This window comes from Pezoporus wallicus, unplaced genomic scaffold (genome assembly GCF_028554395.1).
Source record: "Pezoporus wallicus isolate ANWC-B61680 ecotype Strahan unplaced genomic scaffold, APGP_CSIRO_Pwel_v1 contig_13267, whole genome shotgun sequence".
Taxonomy (NCBI): domain Eukaryota; kingdom Metazoa; phylum Chordata; class Aves; order Psittaciformes; family Psittacidae; genus Pezoporus; species Pezoporus wallicus.
The window spans coordinates 167,149-191,747 of NW_026636310.1; the positions used below are offsets into that span (position 1 = coordinate 167,149).

The following is a 24,599-nucleotide window of genomic DNA, read 5'->3' on the forward strand; positions in this document are numbered from 1 at the left end:
TGACACCTTCCTCCCATCTCCTCTTCTTCCTAAGCTCAGTTTCACACTTGACTTTTCTATCTCTGCAGTGGCACACGGGGATGGTTGTTGGGTTCAGTTTGTGATGCTTCATCTCTGGTGCTCATTGCTGTCCGAGTCTGGCAGCTGGGTGCATGTATTTTCATTGCCTGTCATCTTGAGAAGGTTGGCTTTGGGTATCTTCAGCAGCACTGTTTGAGGGCAATAACGCTGTGGCATCACATCTTTTGGGAGCGCCGTCGTGGAGGCTGAGCTAGGATGGTGACCGGGCCTCGCTGGTGCTGGCTTCCAGGTGTTCACATCTGGACCCCTCACGGCGACCTGCCGTCGTGGGGAGCACTGCTTACCTCGCTGCAGCAGCTCTGCCCGTTCCGCAGCTCCACGGGCATCCCCTGCGGCTGGCTGCACAAAGCCTCCTCTTGCCCAGGCTGCGAGCGCGGTGGCCTCTGCAGGAACGGGTGTCTGTGAGCTCAGTCAGCGCTGATAACTGGCGTGTGCCGCAGGGCCCCGGGGCGGGGCGGGGCCGGGCACAGCGCGGAGGCAGCCGCCGGCGTTGCCGCTGCCTCGGGCCGTGTCTGTGCCCCGCTCCCCGGTATGGCGGCAGGTGCGGGTCCGGTGGGGGGAACGGGGACCCCGCATCGCCCCGCACCAGCGCCGCGGGGCCTGACCCGTCCCGGTACGGCGGTTCCCGCCTTTGGTGGGGGGTGTGTGTGTGTGTGTGTGTGTGTGTGCGCAGCGCTGGCCGTGACGTCACCGCGGCGCCAGGTTCCCCCCGCCGCGCCGCTCTGCGCGTGCGCGGCCGTGAGCGGGGATGGGGAGCCCGGCGGGGGGCGGCTGGGGCGCGGCTGCCGCCAAGCGCGCGCGGCGGGGGGAGTGGCGCGGCCCTGAGGCGGAGGGTGACGGGAGCGAGCCGCGGCGCTGGGACACGGAGCGGCTGTGCCGGCACCTGGCGCGGTGCGGGTTGGGCGAGCCCGGCCTCCTCCGCCGCTTCCGAGGTTAACGGCGGGACACGGGGCCTGGCGCCGGGGGAGCAGCTCGGGCCGCCCCTCCCCGCCCCGCCGCTGACGCTGTGTTCACTCCCCGCAGAGCACGGAGTCACCGCGAGCATGCTGCTGGACCTGCCCGCCGGCGCCTTCGAGGCCACGCGTGTCTGGTGAGAGCCGCGCCCGGGAGGCCTCGGGCTGAAGGGAGGGAGGGAAGGGGGAGGAGGGACTGAGGCCCTTTGGAGCTCCCGGTGCTGCCCGGCCTATGGGCCCGCCGCGCTCCGGAGCAGCCGCTCCGCTGACACCGTGCAGCGCGTTCGCGAGGGGCTGCGCGGCGGTGAGGCCCTGCAGGGGGGTCCTCGCCTCCCCGGGTCCTGACCCGCTTCCGAGCCGGCTGCCCAAGAGCTCGGCCGTGAGCGGGTGTTTATGGTGGAGCGAGCCCGGTGCGGATGATTGGGGGTCCTCAGCCCCGGTTTGCCGCTTCCCCTGCTGACCCCAGCGCAGCCAGTGCCATACAGAGTGTGGAAGCTTGTGCCCGGTAACTAAAAACATCATCTAAAAAGCTTTAACGAAACTGCCACCAACGCAGTGACCTATCAAGTGATCATAGGACCATTATAAACCCCAGGGGGTTGATGAGAACTGTCTTCTTGGCTCAAGTTAATGTTGCTCCATTCCAGTACCGACAGCAGTAACGGTTTTTAAGGAGCGGGGCTGCTCCGTACAGGCTGAGGTTCACCACCTCCCTGAGATAAGACCTGAGCTTTGGGATCTTAATCTTGCAGCAGCTGCTGGGACTTTGCTCTTTGTTGTGCCTGCTGCAATAGGGTGGACTGTCACAGGAGAAGAGATTTGGATGTGTGCCCTGACAGGATGCGGGTCCGTGGTGGAGTTCAGTGGCCATGGCACTTGGCAAAGCCTTACAGCAGGCACCTGCCAAGAGCAGAGGAGAACTGAATGCTGCTGGCCTAAAGCACCTGCCAGGGTCCCTCTCAGGAGTGATGGAGATGGTTGGTCCCAAAAACCTTGTAACTTTTCTGGGGGTTGTCCTGGGTTCAGCTGCAACAGTTATCTTTTCTTCCTAATAGCTGGCAGTGCTGTGTTTTGGATTTAGTGTGAAAATGATGCTAATAACACATCAGTGTTTTAGTTGTTGCTCAGTAGCACTTACCCTGATCAAGGACTTTTCAGTCTCATGCTATGCCAGTGAGGAGGGGCACAAGAAGCCTGGAGGAAGCCGAGATGGGATAGCTGACCCAGACTAGCCAAAGGGTATTCCATACCAGAGCATGTCACCCCCAGTATCGAAACTGGGGGATGTTACCCAGAAGTGACTGATCACTGCTTGGGTTGGGCTGGGTATCAGTCAGCAGATGGTGAGCAATTGTACTGTGCATCATTTAGGTTTATTGCTTTTTATCTTTCCCCTTTTAATTTTCTATTCTCTCTCCTTGTTACTTCCCTTATTGTTACTATTATTAGTAGTAGTGTGTACAGTACTTCAGTTACTGGGCTGTGCTTATCTCAACCAGTGGAGTTAACATTCTTTCGATTCTCCTCCCCATCCTTCCCGGGGGGAGGGGGGGTGCGGGGGGGGTCTTTCAATGCCTTGCTGTTTGTCTGGGCATCATGTGCCCATTTGAAGGCTCAGACACACTCGCTGATGTAGGCAAGCAGGATGGGGCAGTATGTGATATAGGCCATGGAACTGAATGGCTGAGAAGAGCACTTGGTTGATGTGAAGGGTAGGTGGTGCTGGGGGCATACTTGTGGGTTTCCTTTTCTAAGGTGTTTCCTTTGGTGAGGTCTGACATCTTGTTTCTGTTGTGCTGAAAACGCTGTGAGTTGGATAAGAAATTGCTGGAGCCTTCTGCTTTTTTAAGTCATCTCAACTCTGCACTTAGGAATGAGCCCTTCGCATGCGTTTTCCCACCATACGCTGTGTCCTCCAGTAACTTTCATCATTTCTCTGTGACAGGCTGGTAATGAATGCTGATATTTGGTTCCCTGACATTCCTGAGCTTGCAGTGGGGAAACCTCAGAATGGCAGGGGCCTGGAGGCAGTGCTGTGGGTTTCCCACCCATTCTCATGTTCCTGGAAGCAGATGTTTTGTGTGAAGCACAGCATGCTGCACGCTAAGTACGACTGATGAGTAGGGCTGTCTTACTGATCTCTGGAACAGTTAAGTTCCTAATGGGTGCAGAAAAGGGATTTTCCTGCCATTGTCTTCTGTGGCGTGAGGGAGGGTGTGGGCAAAGCAGAGAGGGATGGATGGGGAAGTATTGGTCCTCACCCTTGTCCTCACCCTTTGAAAGACAGCCAGCAGTATTGCTTCTTTGGTTGTTACAGCAATGCTGCATGCAGAGACCTGGAAACCACGGTGCTGACACATGATTTGTATGTAATGTCCTGATTGAAGCAGTCTTGCCACATGTAGCAGTAAAAAATCCCCTGCTGTTGCTTTCTGTCTGGAGGACAGAGAACTCTTGGTGTTCAGGTGATTCCTGTCACACCACGACTGGACTGACAGCATTCTTTGTCATCCAGAGCTGCTACAGGGTTTGTGTTCCTGGAGACAGGGCAGGATGATAAGACATATAAGTCACTGACATGGTGTGTCAGGCAGGGACTTCCCTGTCTGGACCTATTTATTCCCTTTACTGCTCTGACCCATGCACAGCATCGACCTGTCCCAGGTGTGACGCCAGTAGATGTGTTGTACCCTGCCGAGAGCTGCACTAGCACCGCTTCATTCAGCCCTGCTGGAGGTGAGTTTCTGGAGCAAAGCAGCATATCACATTGTTTAGTGTGAGGTGTCCCTGCCCATGGCAGGGGGGTTGGAACTGGATGGTTTTAAGGTCCTTTCCAACCCTAACTGTTCTGTGATTCTATGATCAGGCTGTGCTCTCTGTGGGCAGTGTTTGCACAGGTAGTTGCAGAGTAAACTACTGTCAGTAGTACATAACTGTCCTTTCTCTGCTGTTCTGCTTGCAGTCATTGGTAATTTCTCATGCTTGTAGGCACCCGCATGCCTTCCTCTTATGTACCTGCCTATTTTCCAGTTATGTTCTCCTCTCTCCTGAAATTTTGTGGGATGTGAAAGTATAATCAAGTGCTTTAAGCCAGCAAGTTGTGCTCTGTAGTCAGCAGCTCTGTCCCTCATTTAATGCTAGGTGAGCTTTGCACCATCTTACCTGCTCAAAAATGTACACCTTGTGTACTGTGTGTGACCAGGAGTATATTGGGGCAGTTGTTCCCTGAGGTCTGTTGTGTGACTATATGATGGTGCTGCTGTACCTCCTGCAGCATTACAGCTTGTTCAAAAGCACGTGTGTTGACGTTTAATCTCCTGTCCTGGTTTTGGCTGGGGTAGAGTTAATTTCTTCCTAGTAGCTGGTGCAGTGCTGTGTTTTGGATTTAGTGTGACAATGATGTTGATAACACAACAATGTTTTAATTGCTGTTTAGTAGCACTTACCCAATTAGGGACTTCTCAGTGTCTTATGCTTTGCCAGTGAGGAAGGGCACAAGAAACCGGGAGTGAGCAGAGACGGGACAGACATCTGACCCAAACTACCCAAAGGGATATTATGTTCCACAGAACATCATGGTCAGTATGGAAGCTGTGGGGAGTTGGCTGAAGGGGTCTGATCACTGCTCAGGGATGATCTGGGCATGTCAGTGGGTGGTGAGCAAATGTTTGGAGCATCACTTAACGTTTTTTGGGTTTTATTTCTCTCTCTTTGGTTGTATCCAGTGAGGACCTCTGGTGCAGAAAATGGACTCAGTCAGAGATCAGTGTGATCAGACAAAAGCCATTTATTACAAAGCATCTATCCTTTTTATACTGTTGTCTGCGTCTGCTTACAATAGCTTGCTGTATTATAATTGGATACATATACAATAACTTGCTGTATTAAGATTGGATACATATTCAATAGCTTGCTGTATTAAGATTGCATACATACTCTTTTAGCACACAGCAACTAGTAACAATTAATCAAATATGCGCATGGGAACCTAGCCTTTAAAACTTGCTAACAGTTCACTGGTTTGTATCTTAGCACATTCCAGTTTCTTCTTATCTTGCTTGCACTGTTACTTTTGCTTCCTTACCCATGTGCTTCTTCATCCTCGGTTCATGTCAAGCTCCACATAGGCACTTGGTGACTTGGGAACGTGGCCATTCTTTGCTAAAAACCCATCCACAGACCTCAGTTGTAATTAATGTAGGGGTCATCTCTGCACATCAAGTTTGGGTGTTAATTTTTCAAGTCTGCTGGAGCAAAGGTGCTCTGGTCCAGGTGTGGTTCTGCATGTTAACTACGTGTTTCGAGAGAGAACTCCTCCACAGAAGATGAATGTGGATGGCTGGAAGCAGATTGCTTCTGACTTTGTTGTCCCTGAACTGTTTTTGAGGGTTGTGATGAAGGTGCTTGGTTACCAGCCTAAGGACTGGTCCTGCCCGAGATAGCCATACCTGTGGTCAGGAAGGCTGCTCTCTTCGTAAAGTTGAGTGTTCTTGGTCCCATTTTCAGCATGGACCTCAAAGAGCAGCTGTGATTGCTTTTCCTGGGAGTGTAAGCATAGGTGTGTACAAACTCCTGGTTTGCTGGCCACAGAAGGGTTCCTTGGCTTTTCCAAGGTTCAAATGCTGAAGTTCATCTCCTTAGGAGAGCAAGAAGAATGGGCAGATGCAGGTTGCTTTCCTTTTGTGCCCTCAGCTACTTCCTACTGCTCTGTGAATAGTGGGCTCTGTCAGGAATGTATCTGGGGGTTTGTGACTGCTCCTGCAGACTGAGCTGCTCAGGATGTGAAGTAGCACATTGGTCTGAGCATCACCACTGGTGCTTTTCATCGTCAGCCTGAGTGGCAACAGCTGAAGGCTCGACACAGTCTGTGAGCAGAGGCTGCAGCCCAAGAGCACCTTGCTGGGGGAGGGATGCTGAGCAGTTAAGACAAGAAGGGCTCAGCAGCAGCTCAGACACCACATGTGTTCAGTAGTTGATGGGTTGTGAATTTTTAGATGATTCAGGTGAAAACGTGGTACTGCATTGAGCAGTATGTGTTGACCTTTATTGTATTGCTTCTGTTAAAGTTTAAATTGAAAAGCTGGTGTAAAACTGGTTTCAAGATGGTTAACTGCTGAGGAGTGTAAAAGGTACAAATCGTACTTCCTTGCGATAAGGTGTTTGCTGTCAAATTGAGTTGAAAACGCTTTGCTTGGTTTCAAGGACATGCTTGCAATGGGTGCAATAGGGTGTGTATCGTGTCTCCCTCCAGACTTGTCCTGCCTGTGCTCTTAGACTGCCATGGCTACAAGAGAGTACCTGTGCTGGACATTTATGTGTGTGTTGTGAAGGGGACCCTTAATAATTTACTAACAATGGTAGCAAGGTATCTTTATGAAATTTTTAACACAGAGTTGACAAACTGAAAGAAATTTTTATGAGAATCATTTATTGGGACTTTGACGTTTTAGTTTAAGGATTTTTTCCAAGCTGTCAGTTATTCAGGCACTGCACGTTGTCGTTCCCATGAAGTTAAAGGATTTATCCCCAGATGTGACTTTTCCTTAAAGTAATTGATGTAAAAGATGTGTACTTCCTGGTGGTTCTATTTCTTGATTCTGTGTAAGTGGGAGAAGCTCCTACACTGCTTTACAGACAATTTCTGTAGCTCTTTGTTCTCTTCCCTCTATACTTGACTTTGGAAGGATAAGTATGTTCAATGTTTTCCTGAAAAAGCTGCAGAAATACCTATTTCCCTAAACGAGGCAAGGAATATCAGAGTTAAGATGAACTTGCACAAGTAATTCCATATGTACTGCAAATTGTAAAGGGAAATGCATTGGAAACTTTGCTTTCAAGGTCCTTTTTTTTTCCTTTCTAGCCTTCCAGCTGAGAGACTGAAAGTTTTGGCCTGCCTGGACAAACTGCAACAGCAACACATGGATACGATGAAGGTAGCCCAAGTGCCTTGTCACATTGTGTTGGGGGACACTTCCAGGGCTTCACAGCATTATCCTCATGCCTGTTTCTCTGCCTCTCTCCTTTTGGCTTGGTTTTGGCTGGAGCTGTGGTTGTGCCTTTCCCTTGGTAGTGAGCAGTCTTACAGAAACCACATTAACCAGAAGTACTGTTAAAATCATCAGCAAAGAGCTTTATGTGGGCACCTGGCGGTTGTGAGAGACAGAGTGAGCAGATGAGCTGTTTGAAGTGTGTAGAGGAGCTCCCCTTTCACATTTCTTTGTGTAGAGCCTCTCCTTGTGTTTTTCTGTTAGCTTAGCCCCAGGCTTGGGTTAACAGACTCCTGGCTTCCAGCAGTCTCTCACAGTGGTGTATGTTGGTTTAACTCAGGCCAGGGCTGCATGTGTTCTTTGGTAGTCTCTATCTGCTAGAGCCTTGTCTGCTCAGTGACCAAGAGCAGAGAGAGCACAGGAACACCTGATTGTGTGATGAACTGGTTTTATCTGCTGTTTTGAGGCAAGGTGTGTGTTTATCTTCTTTGGTGAGTCGCTGTAGTTATTCAGATGTCTCTTAAAACCCGTGCTTAGGGGTGAGCAAGGAGTATGCCTTTTGTATTGCAGTTGTCTTGGGGTTTGCATTTTGGTTTATGGCAAAAAAAAGTAAGAATCATAATTTCCCCACTGCAAAATTTCACTTGATTTTAAAGAGCCCAGTGTCAAACCAGACACTGCTAACTGGCTGTCACAGCCTTGTATTTACTTTATCTTTACTGATCATCGTTCTTTCAAGTGTTAAGTCTTTAGTAGAGAAAACAAAACAAGGAGCCTGACCATTGTAGTTATCTTTTACCTTGGTGCCTATTTCTTTCAAAGTCAAATGTTAAATGTTAATTACACTTTTGTTTGGCTTTTGTAGGTTTTTAACGATCCAATTCATGGGCACATTGAAATACATCCCCTTCTTGTCCGCATCATCGACACGCCGCAGTTTCAGCGCCTCAGATACATTAAGCAGCTTGGTGGCACTTACTTTGTTTTTCCAGGAGCCTCTCACAACCGCTTTGAACACTCTATAGGGTAAGGTGGTGATGTCTTGCATTTGCATTCCTCTGAGGAGTCTGTTAACCTGGTTCCATTGTGGAGTGCCAGCCAAGGGGGGATGCTGTCTTTGAGCACTGGTGAATACTGCTGTGGTGGCAGTTATGGTCTCACTAATGTTTCTGGATGTGCTGTGTGATTATGGGCTGTTCTCTTGAACTTTTTTTACCACAGACAGGCAAAGAAACCCACAAGATGGATCAGTGTTAGGTTTCCTTTCCCACCACTTCTTGTAAGAATAATGTTAGCTGTGAGTGGTTTATGTTCTCCTTGGTCAGAACTTGAGTTTTAAAGCACAGACCTGGGAAGGTACCAGAGCTATTATAAATGACTTGCCAGACAGTTGTATTCCCCTTATGTTGTTCAGCACAGCTAAACTCCATTTGATCAGCAGTGTTTGCCTTTGCAGTTGTGTGTGCTTTGCGCAATTGATGGCAGGTTGTCAGGCTGTTAGCTGTACGGTAAACAGAAGCAGATGATGGACCCAAGGATTCCCAGATTGCTCTAGGTCATTTGCACTCCACAAAGAAGCTGATTAATGACAAATCTAAGCTTGTTTTAAAGGTGTAACCCCAAGGTGCAACAAAATTGAACTAGTCAGTGTTTGTTTTTTCAAGAGGTCTGGCCAGCCTAAATTTGCTTCTATTAATGCTGAGATATTGTGGAGTAAGTGTGGAGTATACTCCTGCTCCGTGACACTGAAAAAGATGCAAATGTCTGGTGCAAGAGGGCTGGATCAGTGAGGCTGAAAGTGGTTGTATCTGGTAAACCTGAAAAGACAAAAATGTGAGGGATAGAAACAAAGATTTCACAAGAAAAATCTGCAAACTCCAGTGGTATCAACAACCTTTCCTTTTAAACTGTTCAATTCATGGAATTAAACTTGGACAGTTCTCAAGCTCTGTGTCCCTATTGGTCTAGTGAAAAACCACCAAACAGTAAAAGGAGGTCTAATCAATGATACTGCCCTGTCACATGAAACCTTGCCTTGCTTTAAGGTGTTCTGCAAGATTGGGGCAGGTGGAAAAGGAAGCTGGGTAGAGCTTGTGAACAGGTTATAGGAGTTCCTATCATGGGAACAGTGTGTCTTATTCTGTGTAATTAAGTACCAGATATAAAAGGAGTGGCAGGAAGGGAAAGAGTTGTCATAAGCTACCGTTAAAACAGCAATTTGAAAGAAGAGCAAAATGCTTTGGTGACTGTTGTGAACCTTTGCAGTTGCCCTGACTAGAAGTCGAGGGATGATGTGTAAAATGTAGTGCTTCAGGATGTGTGCTGTTGGTAATGCTTACACAGTTACTGTTGTTGCCATGATTGGGGCATGGTATCTCATGCTTTCTTGCTTTCAAATGTATTACTCCTGACTAACATTCTACTGCAGGAAATACTTTGTGACTTTCTTGCAGGTTAGAGTTTTTGTTGTATGCTACCTGTTAGACAAGAGCTGTGACTTAAAGGACTTAATTTTTCTTCTTCTGCAACAGGGTGGGCTATTTAGCAGGATGTCTGGTTCGTGCACTGAAGGAGAGACAACCAGAACTGGATATAACCCAGCGAGACATCCTCTGTGTGGAAATTGCTGGGCTTTGTCATGATTTGGGTGAGTTACGTTTGAGATGGATTGTTGCTCTTTGAAAGCTAACCGGGATCAAAAGCTGTCTTTGAGATCAGACTGAGACAGCTCTTTTGGGCTGCTCAGTGCGTGACCCTATTGCAGGAGAGGATTTATCTGTTCCTGGAGCATCTCCTATGGAGACAGGCTGAGAGAGCTGGGGTTGATCAGTGTGGAGAAGGCTCTGTGGAGACCTTAGAGCAGCTTCCAGTGCCTAAAGGGGACAGACAAGAAAGCTGGAGAGGGGCTTTATACAGGGGCCTGTAGTGCTAGCATGAGGAGGGAATGGCTTTAAACTGGCAGAGGGGAGATTTAGATTAGATACAAGGAAGAAGTACTTCCCTGTGAGAGTGCTGAGGCGCTGGCACAGGGTGCCCAGAGAAGCCGTGGCTGCCCCATCCCTGGCAGTGTTCAAGGCCAGGTTGGACACAGGGGCTTGGAGTGACCTGCTCTAGTGGAAGGTGTCCCTGCCCGTGGCAGGGGTTGGAACTGGATGAGCTTTAACCAGTCTGTGATTCTGTATGTCCAGATCAAGTCAAATATGAGGGAGTCCAGATCCTTAACTTGCTCAAAATATTTTTACTGACAGCCATGCCTCAGATTAAACCTGTGTCATCTTTACTTTTAAGGTCATGGGCCATTTTCACACATGTTTGATGGAAGATTTATTCCACTCACTCGTCCAGATTGGAAGTGGAAGGTGGGCTTTTCATTATTAAAGTAGAAAACTGATTTTTTTTTTAAGGGAGAATAATTAATCTTTAAAAACTGCCAGTGCTTCTGAGAATATAGGTGTCATCTAGGCTTTTCTTACTGCATCGTTTTGATGGCATAATTATAACCCAGAGTGTTGTCTTCTCATCATGTGGTGATGCCCTTGTTCCCTGTTTCTTTGGGGAGCATCAGCCCCCTCCAGCATGGCCATGAGCAGATGCAGCCTTACTAGCAGCACAGAAGGAGGTGCTGGGCGAAGGAAAAGAGGGCAGGCGCTTGTCACCAGCATCCCTTCCCTGGAAGTACAGATGCTCTTGAGCTCCTGTGTGCTTTCATGAGACCTCCTTGTGCACACGTCCTCTTCCTGCAGATGTCATGCTGGGTGACACGGGGGAGAAATGAAATCCTGGTCTTATCAGTGCCTGTAGGGTGACTCTGACGAGGCAGCAGCGTGCGTTAGGGCTACACTGATTTCAAGCCAGCATTGGGCCTTTAAATGCATCTTGTGAGCTTTACCCTGAATACATTTTACAAATGCAAAATACCAACAGGGAGCTTGTTTCCAGTTTTTAGTTCAAGGATATTTAATACAGTGTTTAGAATTCAACCTTTCAGAAACTTTGAAGGGTTTCAAGGGTTCTTTGCTGTGAATGAAGGGCCTTTCACGCCTTGCAATTACTAAGCAGAATCAGCTGAGTAAACTTGTTAATCTTCTGCACAGTAGAATTGGTTATTTTGTCTTTCAGCATTGTAACTGTCTTACTGCTGTTTGTTAGAATACAGAAGTAACAGCTCTATGCTGAACAGTGTGTGTCCTGGTTGTTTCCATAGCAAATGAACAGAAAATAACCCAGGTGCTGCACTTGGACCCCACCATGCCCAGGTGCCCTGCCAGGCACTGCTGCTGGCTTAGGAGAAAGCTGTGACACTGCAGGAAAGATGCTTAAGCTTTGTGATGCAACTTTTAGGTGTTGGTTTGGGTTCTTTTCACAGCATGAAACTGCTTCTGTTAAAATGTTTGAGCACCTGATTGCTTCCAATAAACTAGAAGAAGTCATGGAGTCGTATGGTCTTGTCCTGGAAGAAGATATGGCCTTCATTAAGGAACAAATAGGAGGACCTACAGATGAAGCCGCATGTGAGATACTGGTGGGTCAGCGTACTGGTCCTGTGGTTATCCCAGTGAATGTCTTTAATTTTACTGAAAGAGTAGATAATTTCTGCTTCTGTATTTAGCCCCATGAGTATCCTGGCACAAGAGATGTTGGGGAAGTGTAATGATTATTTCTTATCATGTTGGTAGGAGCTGAGAGCCTCACTGTGTTACTTGGCCTAGCTCTTCTTGAGAAGCTCTTACCTCCAAATCTTCAGATTAGAGGACAGCTTAAGAATGTTACTTGAGTAGCTAGATTGGTAGAACTGCATTTTTAACCAAAATCTTAAATGACCAGATCAGGATAACAGCCTGTTTACTGGAACCTGAAGGTGGTGATGGCAGGTCGTGTTTTCAGGTGGCCGTATGAAGAAAACGTGGAGGTAGTTTAGGGGGACGAGCTGATAATAGATAACAAAACTGAGAACTGGCAGAGATTAGGCAATGAGCAATCCAAAGCATGGCCCAAGTGGCAGAGCCACATCAGTAGCAAAATGCTTGGATTCATTGCAGTAACAACCACAGAGGCGGGGTTAAGACTTGGCAAATGTGTTGCCTCAAGGGGCAAGGCAGAAGAGATCATGATTATTAATTCATTCATAGAGTTGCAAGGATTAAGTCCTTTCTCCTCACTTTACAGCTCTTGTCATCTCTTCAGGGGCACCCATTCAGTTGCTACCAGAATTAAGAACCCATCAGTGGGAGGTGTGTCATGACAGTCTGGTCCTAATCAGAATCTGTGTGTTGTCCCAGATGAATAACCCACAAATGTTAGCGCTTACCCATCATTTTCTGCTGCAGTAGCGTGCAGTTCAACCATGTGTACTCCAGCTATCGGATGACAAACACGGGGCGCTTGACATAATAGAATTCATTCTGAGATCTTACAGGAAGAGGATATTCATTTACAGAGGTTGCAAGTTAATGTTTACCCACTCCTGCTCATTTACACACACATCTTGCTGCCTGCCACTTCCACTGATCTCGTGCCTGGTTCCTACCCTATGTCTGCTTTTCCTTGGTTGGATTCTGTGTGTGTTTTCCAGGAGGATGAAAAGGAGTGTCAGATAAGATACATGGCAACCTTCTTGCCACCCTCCTGCTGTGGGGCTGCAGGGTCTTCCACTGGCAGCCATTCTTATGTGTTGCACATAGGTGATGTCCTGACCATCGTCCCAGTAGCAGAGCATTTTGTGATCAGTACAGGATGGTTTTAGCTGTGATGCGCTTTCTTCCCGCTGCTTGCACATTTCCATTGTTACTCATATCAATTTGAATAGTTCTGTAACACAGATAACATGACAGCCATTTATCTGCTTATATACAAGAGAATCATGACATTTTCAAGGAAGTAATGTTTCTGTGCAACTTGTATCTTGTTATTTTGGCATTGATTTCCTGTTTGCCTCATGGCAGAGTTATCCCTGGTGGGCTGGGAGTTTAAGTAGCCGACTGTTGAAACAATTTTTGTTTAAAACATCTCAGTAGTTGTTTTAAAACTGATCTATAAGGTTGGGTAGTTGATTGCAGAAGACTGCAAGACAGTGACATGTTTATGGGTTTACCTAGTTCCCTGGGGATTAAATGATTCCAGCCTTTTCCCCTCTTTGTTACTTTAGTGGAACGGGAAGTGAAGTACTTGTGTACATGGTTTTTATTCTTGCTGGTATTCTGGGATGTCAGATGCTTAAGCCCTGGTTGTGGATTTCTAATGCCAGACAGCTTCTGAAAGCACTTTTCGTAGAATCCTGGAATAGTTCGGGTTGGAAAGGACCTTAAGATCATCCAGTTCCAACCCCCCTGCCATGGGCAGGGACACCTCACACTAGACCATGTCACCCAAGGCTCTGTCCGACCTGGCCTTGAACACCGCCAGGGATGGAGCATTCACAGCATCCCTGGGCAACCCATTCCAGTGCCCTCACCACCCTAACAGCAAAGAACTTCCTCCTTATATCCAATCTAAACTTGCCCTGTTTCAGTTTGAACCCGTTGTTTAAATGTGAACTTTATTATCTTTGCTACCTCAGTGTTGGATGTTTATCACAGGCAAAATCAAAATGTGTTCCCCTGATCTTTAAAAATAGCTCTGGCATTGTTTGCACCCTTTAATTTCTTATTGTTTCTGATTGTTCTTTTTCCTTCTTGGCTCCTCTCTTAGTGGCCCTACCGTGGTCGACCAAAGGAGAAAAGTTTCCTGTATGAGGTAGTAGCTAACAAGAAAAATGGCATTGACGTTGACAAATGGGATTATTTTGCCAGGTACAAATCCTTCCACATTTGTTATGAATTCCCACTGAAATCATGCTCCTGTATGTACAAATGTGACCTCCTTGTTAAACACTCTCTGTGGGATATTTCTAGGGATTGCCATCACCTAGGAATCCAGAATAATTTTGATTATAAGCGGTTACTTAAATTCATTCGGGTCTGTGAAGTAAAAAACCAGAGGCACATCTGTACCCGTGACAAGGTGAGTGTGAACAGAGGGGATGCTCAGCAGCAAAATGTGTGTGAGGTAGAGCAGGACACTGAGAACGTATGGGGCATGGCAGAGCCTGGCTGGGCAGCGTGCTACGGCTGTACACTGTATTGCAGGGGGTGCAGGGGTTGTCTGCTGGATGCTTTTTTAGCCCAGGAGTGGAAGATAGAGTTGCTGCTCTGAAAAGTGTTCTCACAACTGGTTTAAGGAAACAACTGGTTTAAGGAAGGGAGGGACAGAGCAAGCCTCTGTTTGAAAGGGTTTGTGGCATATCATTCCAGGGGAGACTTTGGAAAAGCATCAGCTGGGCATGATCCTGCTCCAAGTCTTCTGAGCAAGAGGAAAATGTGACTTAGGGGCTGCAGAAGGGGGAGGCCCTCTTCTTTGAGCTGCCTGGCTCACTGTCAGGCACTGTGAAAGATAACTGTTCTGCTCTATGCAGCAAGTGGAAGGAGACAACTCATTTGGTTCCTTGATTGTGGTAGTTTTCCAGTTAAGGTGATGTCAGAAGTAAAAGGTGGTTGGTTTTTTTTTTGATTCAGGAAGTTGGAAATTTGTATGATATGTTCCACACACGGAATTGCCTGCACCGGCGAGCGTACCAGCATAAGATTGGCAACATCATTGAAATAATGCAAGTATTATACTTCCCTTTTCTTGCATTCTGTTTATCTTTGGATTCCTGTAACTGTGTATCTGTTTGGAATACTGAGATCCTCAGTAAAGTGTGACATAGAAAATAAGCCACTTGGTTGTAGAGCCAGGGTGTGCTTATGCTGTTCTAACTGCAGATAGCTGCAGGTCAAATCTTTAGCTTCAAGTCAGAGTGTGCTTAGCTCAAACTGGCTGCTTACTAACAGAGTAAAGTAAGGAGTAAGCTTAACGCAGCTCAGCTGAGGCCTGACATTGTGTCTGTGTTATGCCACAGCAGGAATTGTTCTGGCTACCTGCATTTGTACCTCTCTTACTGATGCCTGCAGAATTTTTTTACTCAAAGGCAGAAAGCTTAACATCCCCAAAGATATTTTCATTGGGATCTTGGCTGCCTAGTTACCCTCTGCTGAGTCTGGAACAAAAGAACACAGAGGATTACACAGTACAAGAGTGATTCATGACTGCTTTAGTTTCATAAACTTCAGCTCCTGGTTTAGAGATCCTCTAAAAGACTAAAACTGTCAAGGTCGGACAGTAGCAACATGTCAGGAGTAAAACAGCCAAGAAATGTATTTCTTGGCTTACCATAGTTCCAGCAGCCTATCCAAATGAGTGTAGGAGCTGGAAATGACAACGGAGTACAGGGAGCTGTGGAAGAACTTGATCTTTGAAACAGCAGTGTTTCCCACCTGTAACATACCATGTGTTCATGATGCTTCACCTTTACAATGCTTTGTGTTTTCTCTGTTAACTTCTGGAGTCTGTAAAAGGCTATGGTCATCTGTGAGGCAGCCTCATTGCAGCTGCGGGGACCGTGTCACTGTCTTGCAAGGTTCTGTAATCATCTAAGCAATGTTAAACACAGTCTGCAGCAGAGCAAAGCACTCATTCATTGACAGAAGGTGAAGGTCTGATCTGAACCTGTTTTCAGTAACTGGAAATACTCTGTTGAAATGTGCAGTGACAGCATGGAGATAGGACACGTTGCAGTGCGTCAGGGACTGCTGTGTGCTTGGGATGCAGTTTCATCTGTCATATTTATAATGTACTAAACCATTTCTCTGTTGACTCTTGAGCAGTAAGGTGTTTCAAAATGGTGCTATCCTTAAGTCTTACTTTTGTCTCAAACCAGGATTACAGAAGCCCTTCAAAAAGCAGACAAGTTTTTTAAAATAGAAGGCTCTGGAGGGAAACAGTACCAGATTTCCACAGCAATGGAGGACATGGAGGCCTACACTAAGTTAACTGGTATGGGCTCTCAGAATTCTTTTGTGTTTGAGTAAAACAACATGAGTACCCATTAAAATGCTGTTTTGACAGCTGTTGGCACAGTGGGTCATTGCCCACACCTAGGACTCTAAAACACTGCTTTTGTGCACAGATGGTGGGGCAGATCTGGACCATCCAGTCTCTGAGCATTCACATCTTGCTGGGAGAGCAAGACCTTCTAGTTTAAATTACTTCTATGTTGAGAGAGAGAAAAGCACCAATTTCCTATGTTCTGCACACATTCAGAGTATTACAGGCAGTGCTGTCAGGAGTAATCCTGTTTGTGTCCTGAGTACTTGTCACACATGGGATGTACGTCAGTGATAACTACATGTAGTTAGTTGAAACTAACCCCAGGTTTCAAAGGGCTCTGATGGGGTCCAATTTGATTTGCTTGAGACATGGCTAGCCTGGTTGCAAATGTAACAGGAGAAAACAATATATGAACATCTTAGTTTATTGCTCTGGTTGCTCAGGTAAGAACTTGTGAGAATGGCTCTTGTAGGGTAAGTACATGGAGCAGCAGCCTGCTTGAAGACAAGCGGAGGAACTCCAGTGTGATTACAGAGAGAAGCGAACACGAGCTGAGACTTGTGATGTTTTCCCATTTCTCAAGGTCTGGGTCAGTGCTGTGAAGAGGAAACACAGAGAACTTACTTAATTCTTAGTCACAGAAACTGGCTTGAGCTGTGTTGTGTCCTCTGTCAGTCAGTCATTTCTCATGGAGAAGTACCTGGCTTTGATCAGCCTTGTCCATAGAACCAACCTTCAGTTAAAGGTGTTGGGTACATGGTTCATAACTTGCTTCTGGAGTGTGTTGGTTGCTTCTTAAGCCAGTTGTGGTCCTAGGCAGGATGTTGCAGCACGCGTCAACGCTGCCTAGGGTATTTTTGGCTGGGAGTGTGAATAGACACGGGTGCAGCTGTGTTGGTTGTGAGAGGCATCCTGACAGCAGCAGCATCCTGACAGCAGCAGTCTCTTATGACAGCCAAAAATAACTTCTCTGCTCTGAAGCCACATCAAAAGAGACCTGTGTCTTGCTGCTCCTCTTGATGGTGGGAAACACACTGAGTACTTCACTGTCATGTGGAGACAGGAGGGGGACTTTGATGCTAGCAGCTGAAGTCTGAGAAATCCGGAAGGTTTAATGGAAGTACTTTATTCTTTTACAAGATAGAGCACCCTGTCCAGAAGCCAGGTAGTGCTGGGGCTCAGAATATTCTACTGAACAAGACTGGCTAAATAAAAACTGGAAGCAGGTTCAGTGATAAAACTCATTGCAGGGGGGAGAATTGAGCTGGTTTTATTGCCAGCTATTATGACTCTGGTGATGCTGTGACTCGTCAGTTGTCAGACTCCGTGTTCAGTCACTCTCTGAAAGCGAGTGTGTTTCCGGAACCAGCAGTGTTTCTTGTTGCTTTAACCTTTGTCCCTGTACACACGTTTTGCTGTGGCACACTTAACAATCAATGCAACTTTGGCAGATAACATCTACCTGGAAATTCTGCACTCAAGCTCTCCAGAGCTGAAGGAGGCCCAAGAGATCCTGCGTAAAATAGAACGACGTGAATTATACAAGTTCTTAGGAGAGACTCAGCCTGAAACAAGGAGTGAAGTTGTACAGGTAATGTCCATTGCTGAAAGAGCCTGGATTCTGTCTCTGTAAAAATGTTCTCGAAGTCGCTGACCACCTTTTTATCTCATCTCTGTGTGGGTTTGGTTTGGGGTTTTCTTTCTCAAAGAATAAGGTTAGAGAATGACCACCCGATGTCTTACTGCTCTGCTCCTCCTTTTGTTCGAAGAGGTTTGCTTGTGTTCTTTCAGCTAAGCAGTAGTGTTAAGAGATTCTGTATTTAAAAAAGTAGGAGGAAATAAGAGGAAGGGAAACATGAAATGGTTGTACATTGATAGTCAAGTTTCTGCCCTTATGTGAAGGAGGGGATCAGGATAGCAAGCCTGTTCAGGATAGTTGCCTGTTTCAGTAGTATTGGAGGCTCAACTTCCTCCAATAGGACGTAGTGTCTGTCCTGCTTCTTAAGAGACCATAATGCCATTATGTTTAGAATCAGAACAGTTTGAGTTGCAATGGACCCTTAAAGGCCACCTAATCCAACCCCCTGCAGTGAGCAGGGACATCTTCCACTAGGTGAGGTTGCTCACAGCCCTGTCTGGTTTTGTGGTCCTCAAGCCTGGCCAGAGCCAGGGGAACATCCCAGGTACAGAATTCTTAAGTTCAGAGCTGGGTTTCCTGTTAATGCATACTGGAAGAGGTAACTTTCAGGAAAGGACAACCAAACAGTAGCAAAGAAAAAGGAGAAAGTTAGCATGACATGGAGGTTGTGAATGCTCTGTCCCTGGCAGTGTTCAAGACCAGGTTGGACGAGGCCTTGGGTGATACGGTTTAGTGTGAGGTGTCCCTGCCCATGGCAGGGGGGTTGGAACTAGATGATCTTAAGGTCCTTTTCAACCCAAACTATTCTGTGATTCTATGATTCTATGACACATTCTGATTCAGAGTAGAAATAGAACAGCTTACAAACAAGCTGCCTCCTGCCTCTTGCCTCCTGGCAGTTCTTTCCTCTAGGTTTGCTCTCAGTCTAAACCTTTTCTTGGCTTCTTGAGTCACAACAGATCACACACGTACCTCAGCTTGGCAATGTGTGTGATACCCTGCTCTTCAGAGCAGTCTCCCTTTCTTTGCAATGGACAAATAATGTCTTTGCAATGGACATAAAAAATTCCTTCCCTTCTGGACCTGGGTGCTCTGTGCTGCATTTGAAGCTTTTGTGGCTAGAACATTTGTGGCTAAGGTATGAAAGGGTTCAAGCAATCAGGTTGCTGCGAGAAGAGTCTGTCAGGCTAGGAAGAAATGAAAGCTTTAGTCTAGTGACACGTTCTGTCATGCTCTTTGTTGCCTTGGTCTAGACCTGATAGTGCATAAATGTAACCTGCGTTACTGTCTTCATTTTTCAGAACAATAGCCTGGCAGAAAGCATTGCTAAATCCAAGCCAGAAAAGGATCCTCCAGATGTGGAACTGAAGGCTGAAGATTTTGTAGTTGATGTAAGTATCTCTTGGAGCAGGTTCAGAGTCAAAACTTCTCAGTGACAGAGGCCTTGTGTGCCATAGTGAAAACTGGAGTTATGTTTCAATGCATTATTATTGTCCTGTTTCATTAGTGTCATTTACAGAAGTATATCGTATATCCTTTCATAGGTATTGTGAGAAAGCTAAAGACAAACATTAACAAGTGCCATTTTCTTTGTTTTACATGCAAGGTTATCAATATGGATTATGGAATGAAAGAACAGAATCCCATTGATAACGTTCTCTTCTATTGCAAGGCTGATCCTTCCAAGGCAGTCAAGATCAGTAAAGAGCAGGTAGTCTTTTAATTTATCTCAACTGGCTTCTAAAGGACATCTTTGCAGCTTGTGAGGATTCCACAACCTCCCCACAACCCCTGCAAGAGCTACCACCAAGGGCTGTACTTGCTGCCATCACGTCTTTGGTGTGCGTTGTGCTAAGATAATCTGGAATCCTGACAGCCTTTGCATATGAACAGTGTTTAACTTGGATACACTGGGAATCCGGGACAAATAGATTTGGATAAAGCTCGTGGATTGTAGTGGGATGTCTTCTGCTGCTTTCAGTTTGTTTTCAGATGGAAACATTGAAGTTCAGTGGTCTCTAAATTCCAAGAAATGTTAAAGTGTTTTTTTTTCTTTCATTCCAAAGGTTTCAAAGCTGTTACCCAAGACGTTTGCTGAGCAGGTTATCCGGGTTTATTGTAGAAGTCAGGATCCAGTTATTATTTCAGCTGCAAAACAGTATTTTATTCAGTGGTGCATGAAGAAGAATTTCACCAAACCACCGGTAACAAATTCACTTGTTATTTTTATTGTTCTTAAAGCTTATTGTCTGTTGGCTTTGTCTTTGTGGCAGAGCCACTCCTCACTAACCTAGCTTCTGGTTTTATTGTGGCTCGTGTCAGGGATGTGCTTCGGTTTCACTGAAATAGTGATAGATTTGCATTGATTTAACTCACTGCTCCTCCAGCAGATTCATGGTCAGTCTCTTTGCTCTGAGTGGAAAATACCTGTGGGAACAAGATTGCAAACTTCTGCTCTCTGGGCAGCTAGTCTGTAGTCCGAGTTGACTGCAAGGCCTCAGCTGTTCTCTGCATTGCCCTTTTCTGTCAACTCCCAACATACAAGTTTCCAGCTGTGAGGGAGGAAGAGGGTCTGTTACAGCTCATCTTAAGGTTTGTTTCATTTTGTGTTGGGAAAGAGCCTCAGAGCTGCCCTGGCAAGTGAAATGGAGACTCTAAAGCACACACTCAGGGTGTCCATGCATCCTGAGTCCACGCATCTTGCTTTGCATTCCTCCTGCCAAAGGAGGTGGAGAAGGCTGTACCAGTAGTGGCTGTAAACTGGTGATGTGTGATACAGCATCCCCATTACATCCCCCTTCATTACAAGAAGGTGGACACCTTCATCTAAAAACAATTACCATTCACTGATAGTTCCAGTATAACCATCCCTGTAGGGAAGCACTTACAGTTACATCAGGTAAGCTTTTCTTCAGTAGAAAATGCTCCTGGAGCCACTCCACTACATGTGTGAGTTATCTTATGACATACTTTTGGCATCAGTCTTTTGAGAGCAGTTAAATTCAGAAGGGCTTTTTGCAAATGCATCGAGCAACAGGCATTCTCTGCTTGTGGCTTGTAGAGTACAGTTGTGTCCTGTAAGCGTGTTCTACTTCAGGCATATCCATCCTGAAGGCCTTGGCATGTTGCAGGTTATCACAACACGCATCTCACCAGCTTATTTCTAAGCTTAGAAAGCATATTCTCTTGTCTGTGTTTGCCTGAGTGCTTCTTTTATATATATATATATGTGTATATATATATATATATATACACACACACATATATATGTGTATGCACCTGGGACTGATGGGTGGCAGCACTTTTAAATGAGGAACTGTGGCAAATTCAGAGAAAACATGTATAGTAATGTCTCTGATTCATGTACCAATGCCCAAACTGCCAGCTTGCCAGCGCTCCTAGATTTGCTACTAACAATGCAGGAAGAAGAGATCTGTTAATGGTGAAGGATTCTCTCATAGGGTTTGGTTGTTTTCTCCCCACCAAATGTTATTCCCCACCACTGAATGGTACCACTGCATCTTCAGGATGCAGCCTTCAGTGTTGGTTGATTTACAATGCTTCTAGGACCAGGGATTTTATTTACTTGTTTATTAGTAAGTCTGATGCTGAGCTTCCTTTCCCCTGCTTTAGGATAGAAGGCAAAAGTGGATGTGCTATCATTAATGTTTTCTGACTTTCAATAACAGGATAGTGATGTGGTTGCCCCTCATCTAATTCCAAATGAAAGAAAGCTGGAATAATGCAAGGGATGATGGACACAGGCCAACTCCAGAACCCAGCTGTGAACAGAAGCTTCCTTTTGATAAGTAACCCTTGTCCTTTTAGCACTATTCAGTCTGCCTCTTCAGAAGATGAGTAAACGTGATCAGCAGCTCTTTTCAAAGCCGGTTGGATGGACTGTAAGAATCGGTTGCACAATGCAGAAATGCATTTTACCATACAGTGTGTTTTAACATGGGTATTTAAAGTGCATATTCCAAATGAACTTTTAAAAAACCAACTACCTATTACAGCAGACTCAATCCTCGTTTATTTTTGAATGTATTAGCACTGTGTAGCGAGAGTAACTTCAAACACTGCAATTCATTGTTAGTACAAGAAGTGCTGACTGCACGTTACTGTTCCTGCCAGTCCCCATCGCTCCTTAAGATGATTGTGATACTGCATGAACAGGCAGAAAAGCTCCCAGCTCAGGGGTGGGTTTTTTTGGGTTGTTTGGGTTTTGTTCTGCAATACCTGAAGAAGAGAGGAGTAAATATGGTCTGAAACCCCGGTGCCGTGGCAGAACATTGACGTAACCTTAAATGGCATCTTCACGAATAGTAAAACCAATTTCTTCATAAAGAAGAACATAAAAGGAAGGAAGAAGAGAATCTTTTTAATAACCAAAGATTACTTTTCTGGTATTCCAAAAGCTGATGAAGATGCAGGCGTCTTGCTCTAAGTGTGACACAGTTCCTATGGAAGTAACAATGCATTGCAGTGACATGCAGCCTTTTGTTCTTTTATAGGGTATTTTTGATACATTGAATGTTATATTTTTCTCACTGAACTGCAGAAGCTGCTCAAACCGTCCATTGTTTGAGTGCCTGCAGGAGAGCAGAGCTACCTGGATGCTTGTCAGGGCAGCCAGCCATGTGTCCTGGACGCGGTCAGTGCATCCCAGCAGGATGCTGCACTGGTGCTGCTCGTCCTTGCTCCAGTTCTGCATTATGCTCGGCAGGCTCTTCAGGTATTCTTCCATTCTTGCGTCCCTTCCTTTGTCCCCTGCCTCTCTGATTGCTGTTCCTGTGTCATTTTTCTCTCCCTTGTAGAACTATAAGGGTTTTTCCATTTTGACCTTACTGGCAGTTCTCCTGTGAGTATTGCCAAGTGTCCGTCCAGTTGGAAAAGTGAGCGACGAAGACCTTTTCCCTCTCACCTTTTACTCAGGTCGAAGAGGGAGGCTGCTTTCAGTAAAGAAAAAGCTAGAAGCTCGAAAAAGCCCACCCTCAAACCTGAAATGGCAAATGAAAAGGTTCAGCAACGCTCAGGAACTGGAACAAGCTTTGGCTTTTGGGGTGTGGGGAAGGCAGCGATCAGCGCTCTGTTCTGCAGGGTTAGTTTCTGCAAACTAACACAAAGGGAAGTCCCCGTGAGAGAACCTCTGAGCTCCCTTCAGATCATTGCATTGCCTTTGCCCTTCTTATCACGGGAACTGGTAGCCGTTGGGCAGAGGGAGGATGAGCATCCATGTGCTCAACTCGGGTTTTGTTTGTTTCAATAACCAGACGTTGGTTTGTGCTCTGCTGTACCTGAGCTAATGTCTAAAGGTGATGGGTGCCATGCAGCCTCTGCTGTTCATCCTCAACAGTATTTCACATCTGCAGGTGTACCAGGTAGCTACTGGAAGGCGGCAGGACCTCTGTAAAGGCTTGTAAAGAACTTATTATGCTTCAAGAACGAACATCATAAAGGCATTTGTCTCCCTTATCTGCATAAAATCAAGTATTGTTCAGCACAATGTAATTTTGTTACTGTTGCTTGGGTTTGTTTTGAATCTGTTGTAAAAGGTGCACTTTATACTTGGGAAATATCTTTTGCTTACGTTTAAGCAGAAATTCATACTTAAGTTTTGCATTTCTTTTTCTCTAACATGTTAATCTGAGCCTCTGTGGACTGAGATTAGATTTATAAACAGTGATTTTATTATTCTTTTAAGGATTCGCAGCGTGTGGACTTTGTGTGCTTAAGACTGTTTTAATAGTTACAAACAGCCCCCATTTATTTCTATAGGACAAGCGCTGCACTGTGGCAGTGCAGGTCTTGAGGTGGTTTCTGATCCTATGGGAATGGTACCAGCAGTGGAGACAGTGCAGCTGCCTCCATCCTCCAGTGCCCAGGCTGGCTTTAGGCCCTGCTCCAGCTGTTGTGTAGGGGGAGAAGGGAAAGTGAAGTCCTGCTTGATCAACCTGATCACCTCAGATCACTGCTGCAGAGGCCGGCGTGGGTTTGGAGCCAGCACTGGATCAGACTGGGATGCAGGTACGCAGCCTGTGGTGGCAGCTCCTGGAGCAGGTGGGATGCTCCTGGGGGGATGAGTGGCTGTGTCACCCCCAGACTGGGTGTCTGTGAGTGTTGTTCACAGGCAGACTTTAAGCTGGACCTGCTGGTGTGTGTGTGGTGCTCGGGGGGCAAGAGAGCTGGGATGTGGGCAGGGGGCCGGGCAGATTGAGGCTGTGTTCCCCTGAGGAGCTCCAGCAGTGGGGCAGGAACATCCTGGGCTGGAGGAGGCAGCAGCTCCTGACACCCTTCAGCCCCAAGGCCACTTGTTTGCCCTTCCCACCCCTGTGTTTGCTTCCAGACCCCCTCATGACCTCTCCATGTGCCTCTCCCCATCTCCTAGAGCCCCATCTCCCCCCCCAAACACTGAGCACAGGAGGTGTCTAAAACTGCAGTTTATTATGCTCCTCTTACACAGCCAGAGGGGCCAAGCGCAGGGGCTGAGCTGGCCTTGGATTAACACCCCCCAAAGCGCCAGTAGCAGTGCAGTAAGGCAGAAGTTTTCACTGTCCAGAAAGAAAGGAGATGTGTTCACATAAGGGACAGTTCCATCTCTCAGGTGCTCTGTACCAGCCATGGTTTGATATTGTCACATTGCCAGCCCTTAGGGTCAGTAGGAAGCTGCCTGCCTGCTGCCCCTATGCCAGCAAGAGGCTTTCACCCTGCAGTTACTGCTTCTCAGTGCCACCACGCAATGAGCAGAGCAGGGACGTGCCTGAGGTTCACATTCATGGGGGCAGCAGGAGCAGGAGGCCTGAGTGCAGACAGATGGGAGCCATGGGGAAACCAAGGGGTGCTTCAGTGGAGGCCTTCACGCACAGCCAGCAGACACCACTGCTCTGCTTGCAAGAGGGTAACACAGGGTAGTGTGTATCCCGTAGTATTAAGTGGCTGTGGAAAACCTGGAGCCCAACTACTGCACAACAGCAG

The 24,599-nt window shown here is 46.6% G+C and overlaps 1 protein-coding gene across 2 annotated transcripts; it reads left to right on the forward strand.

The window, feature by feature from the left end:
- Positions 1-823: 823 nt before the first annotated feature.
- SAMHD1 (SAM and HD domain containing deoxynucleoside triphosphate triphosphohydrolase 1) lies at positions 824-23,330 on the forward strand. 2 transcript variants are annotated; one of them, XR_008971018.1, is made up of 17 exons: positions 824-1,013; positions 1,105-1,171; positions 6,895-6,967; positions 7,887-8,047; positions 9,553-9,668; positions 10,310-10,380; positions 11,388-11,543; positions 13,709-13,809; positions 13,912-14,020; positions 14,572-14,663; positions 15,816-15,931; positions 17,437-17,576; positions 18,926-19,015; positions 19,231-19,335; positions 19,691-19,828; positions 20,012-20,216; positions 21,314-23,330. XR_008971018.1 is itself a non-coding variant. In XM_057399953.1 (16 exons), exons 1-16 carry the CDS (start codon positions 830-832, stop codon positions 21,365-21,367), a joined length of 1,773 nt encoding a protein of 590 aa, XP_057255936.1. In that variant the 5' UTR covers positions 824-829; the 3' UTR covers positions 21,368-23,330. The 2 variants fall into 2 exon arrangements, 1 of the variants encoding a protein (XP_057255936.1); XM_057399953.1 differs by lacking the exon at positions 20,012-20,216.
- Positions 23,331-24,599: the final 1,269 nt, after the last annotated feature.

Excerpts from the sequence above, each read along its gene's own strand:
- SAMHD1 (XM_057399953.1), top strand. The coding sequence starts at position 830 with ATGGGGAGCCCGGCGGGGGGCGGCTGGGGCGCGGCTGCCGCCAAGCGC. Across the intron at positions 1,172-6,894 it reads TTCGAGGCCACGCGTGTCTG|CCTTCCAGCTGAGAGACTGA; the intron begins GTGAGAGCCGCG and ends TTTCCTTTCTAG. Across the intron at positions 13,810-13,911 it reads AAATGGGATTATTTTGCCAG|GGATTGCCATCACCTAGGAA; the intron begins GTACAAATCCTT and ends GGATATTTCTAG.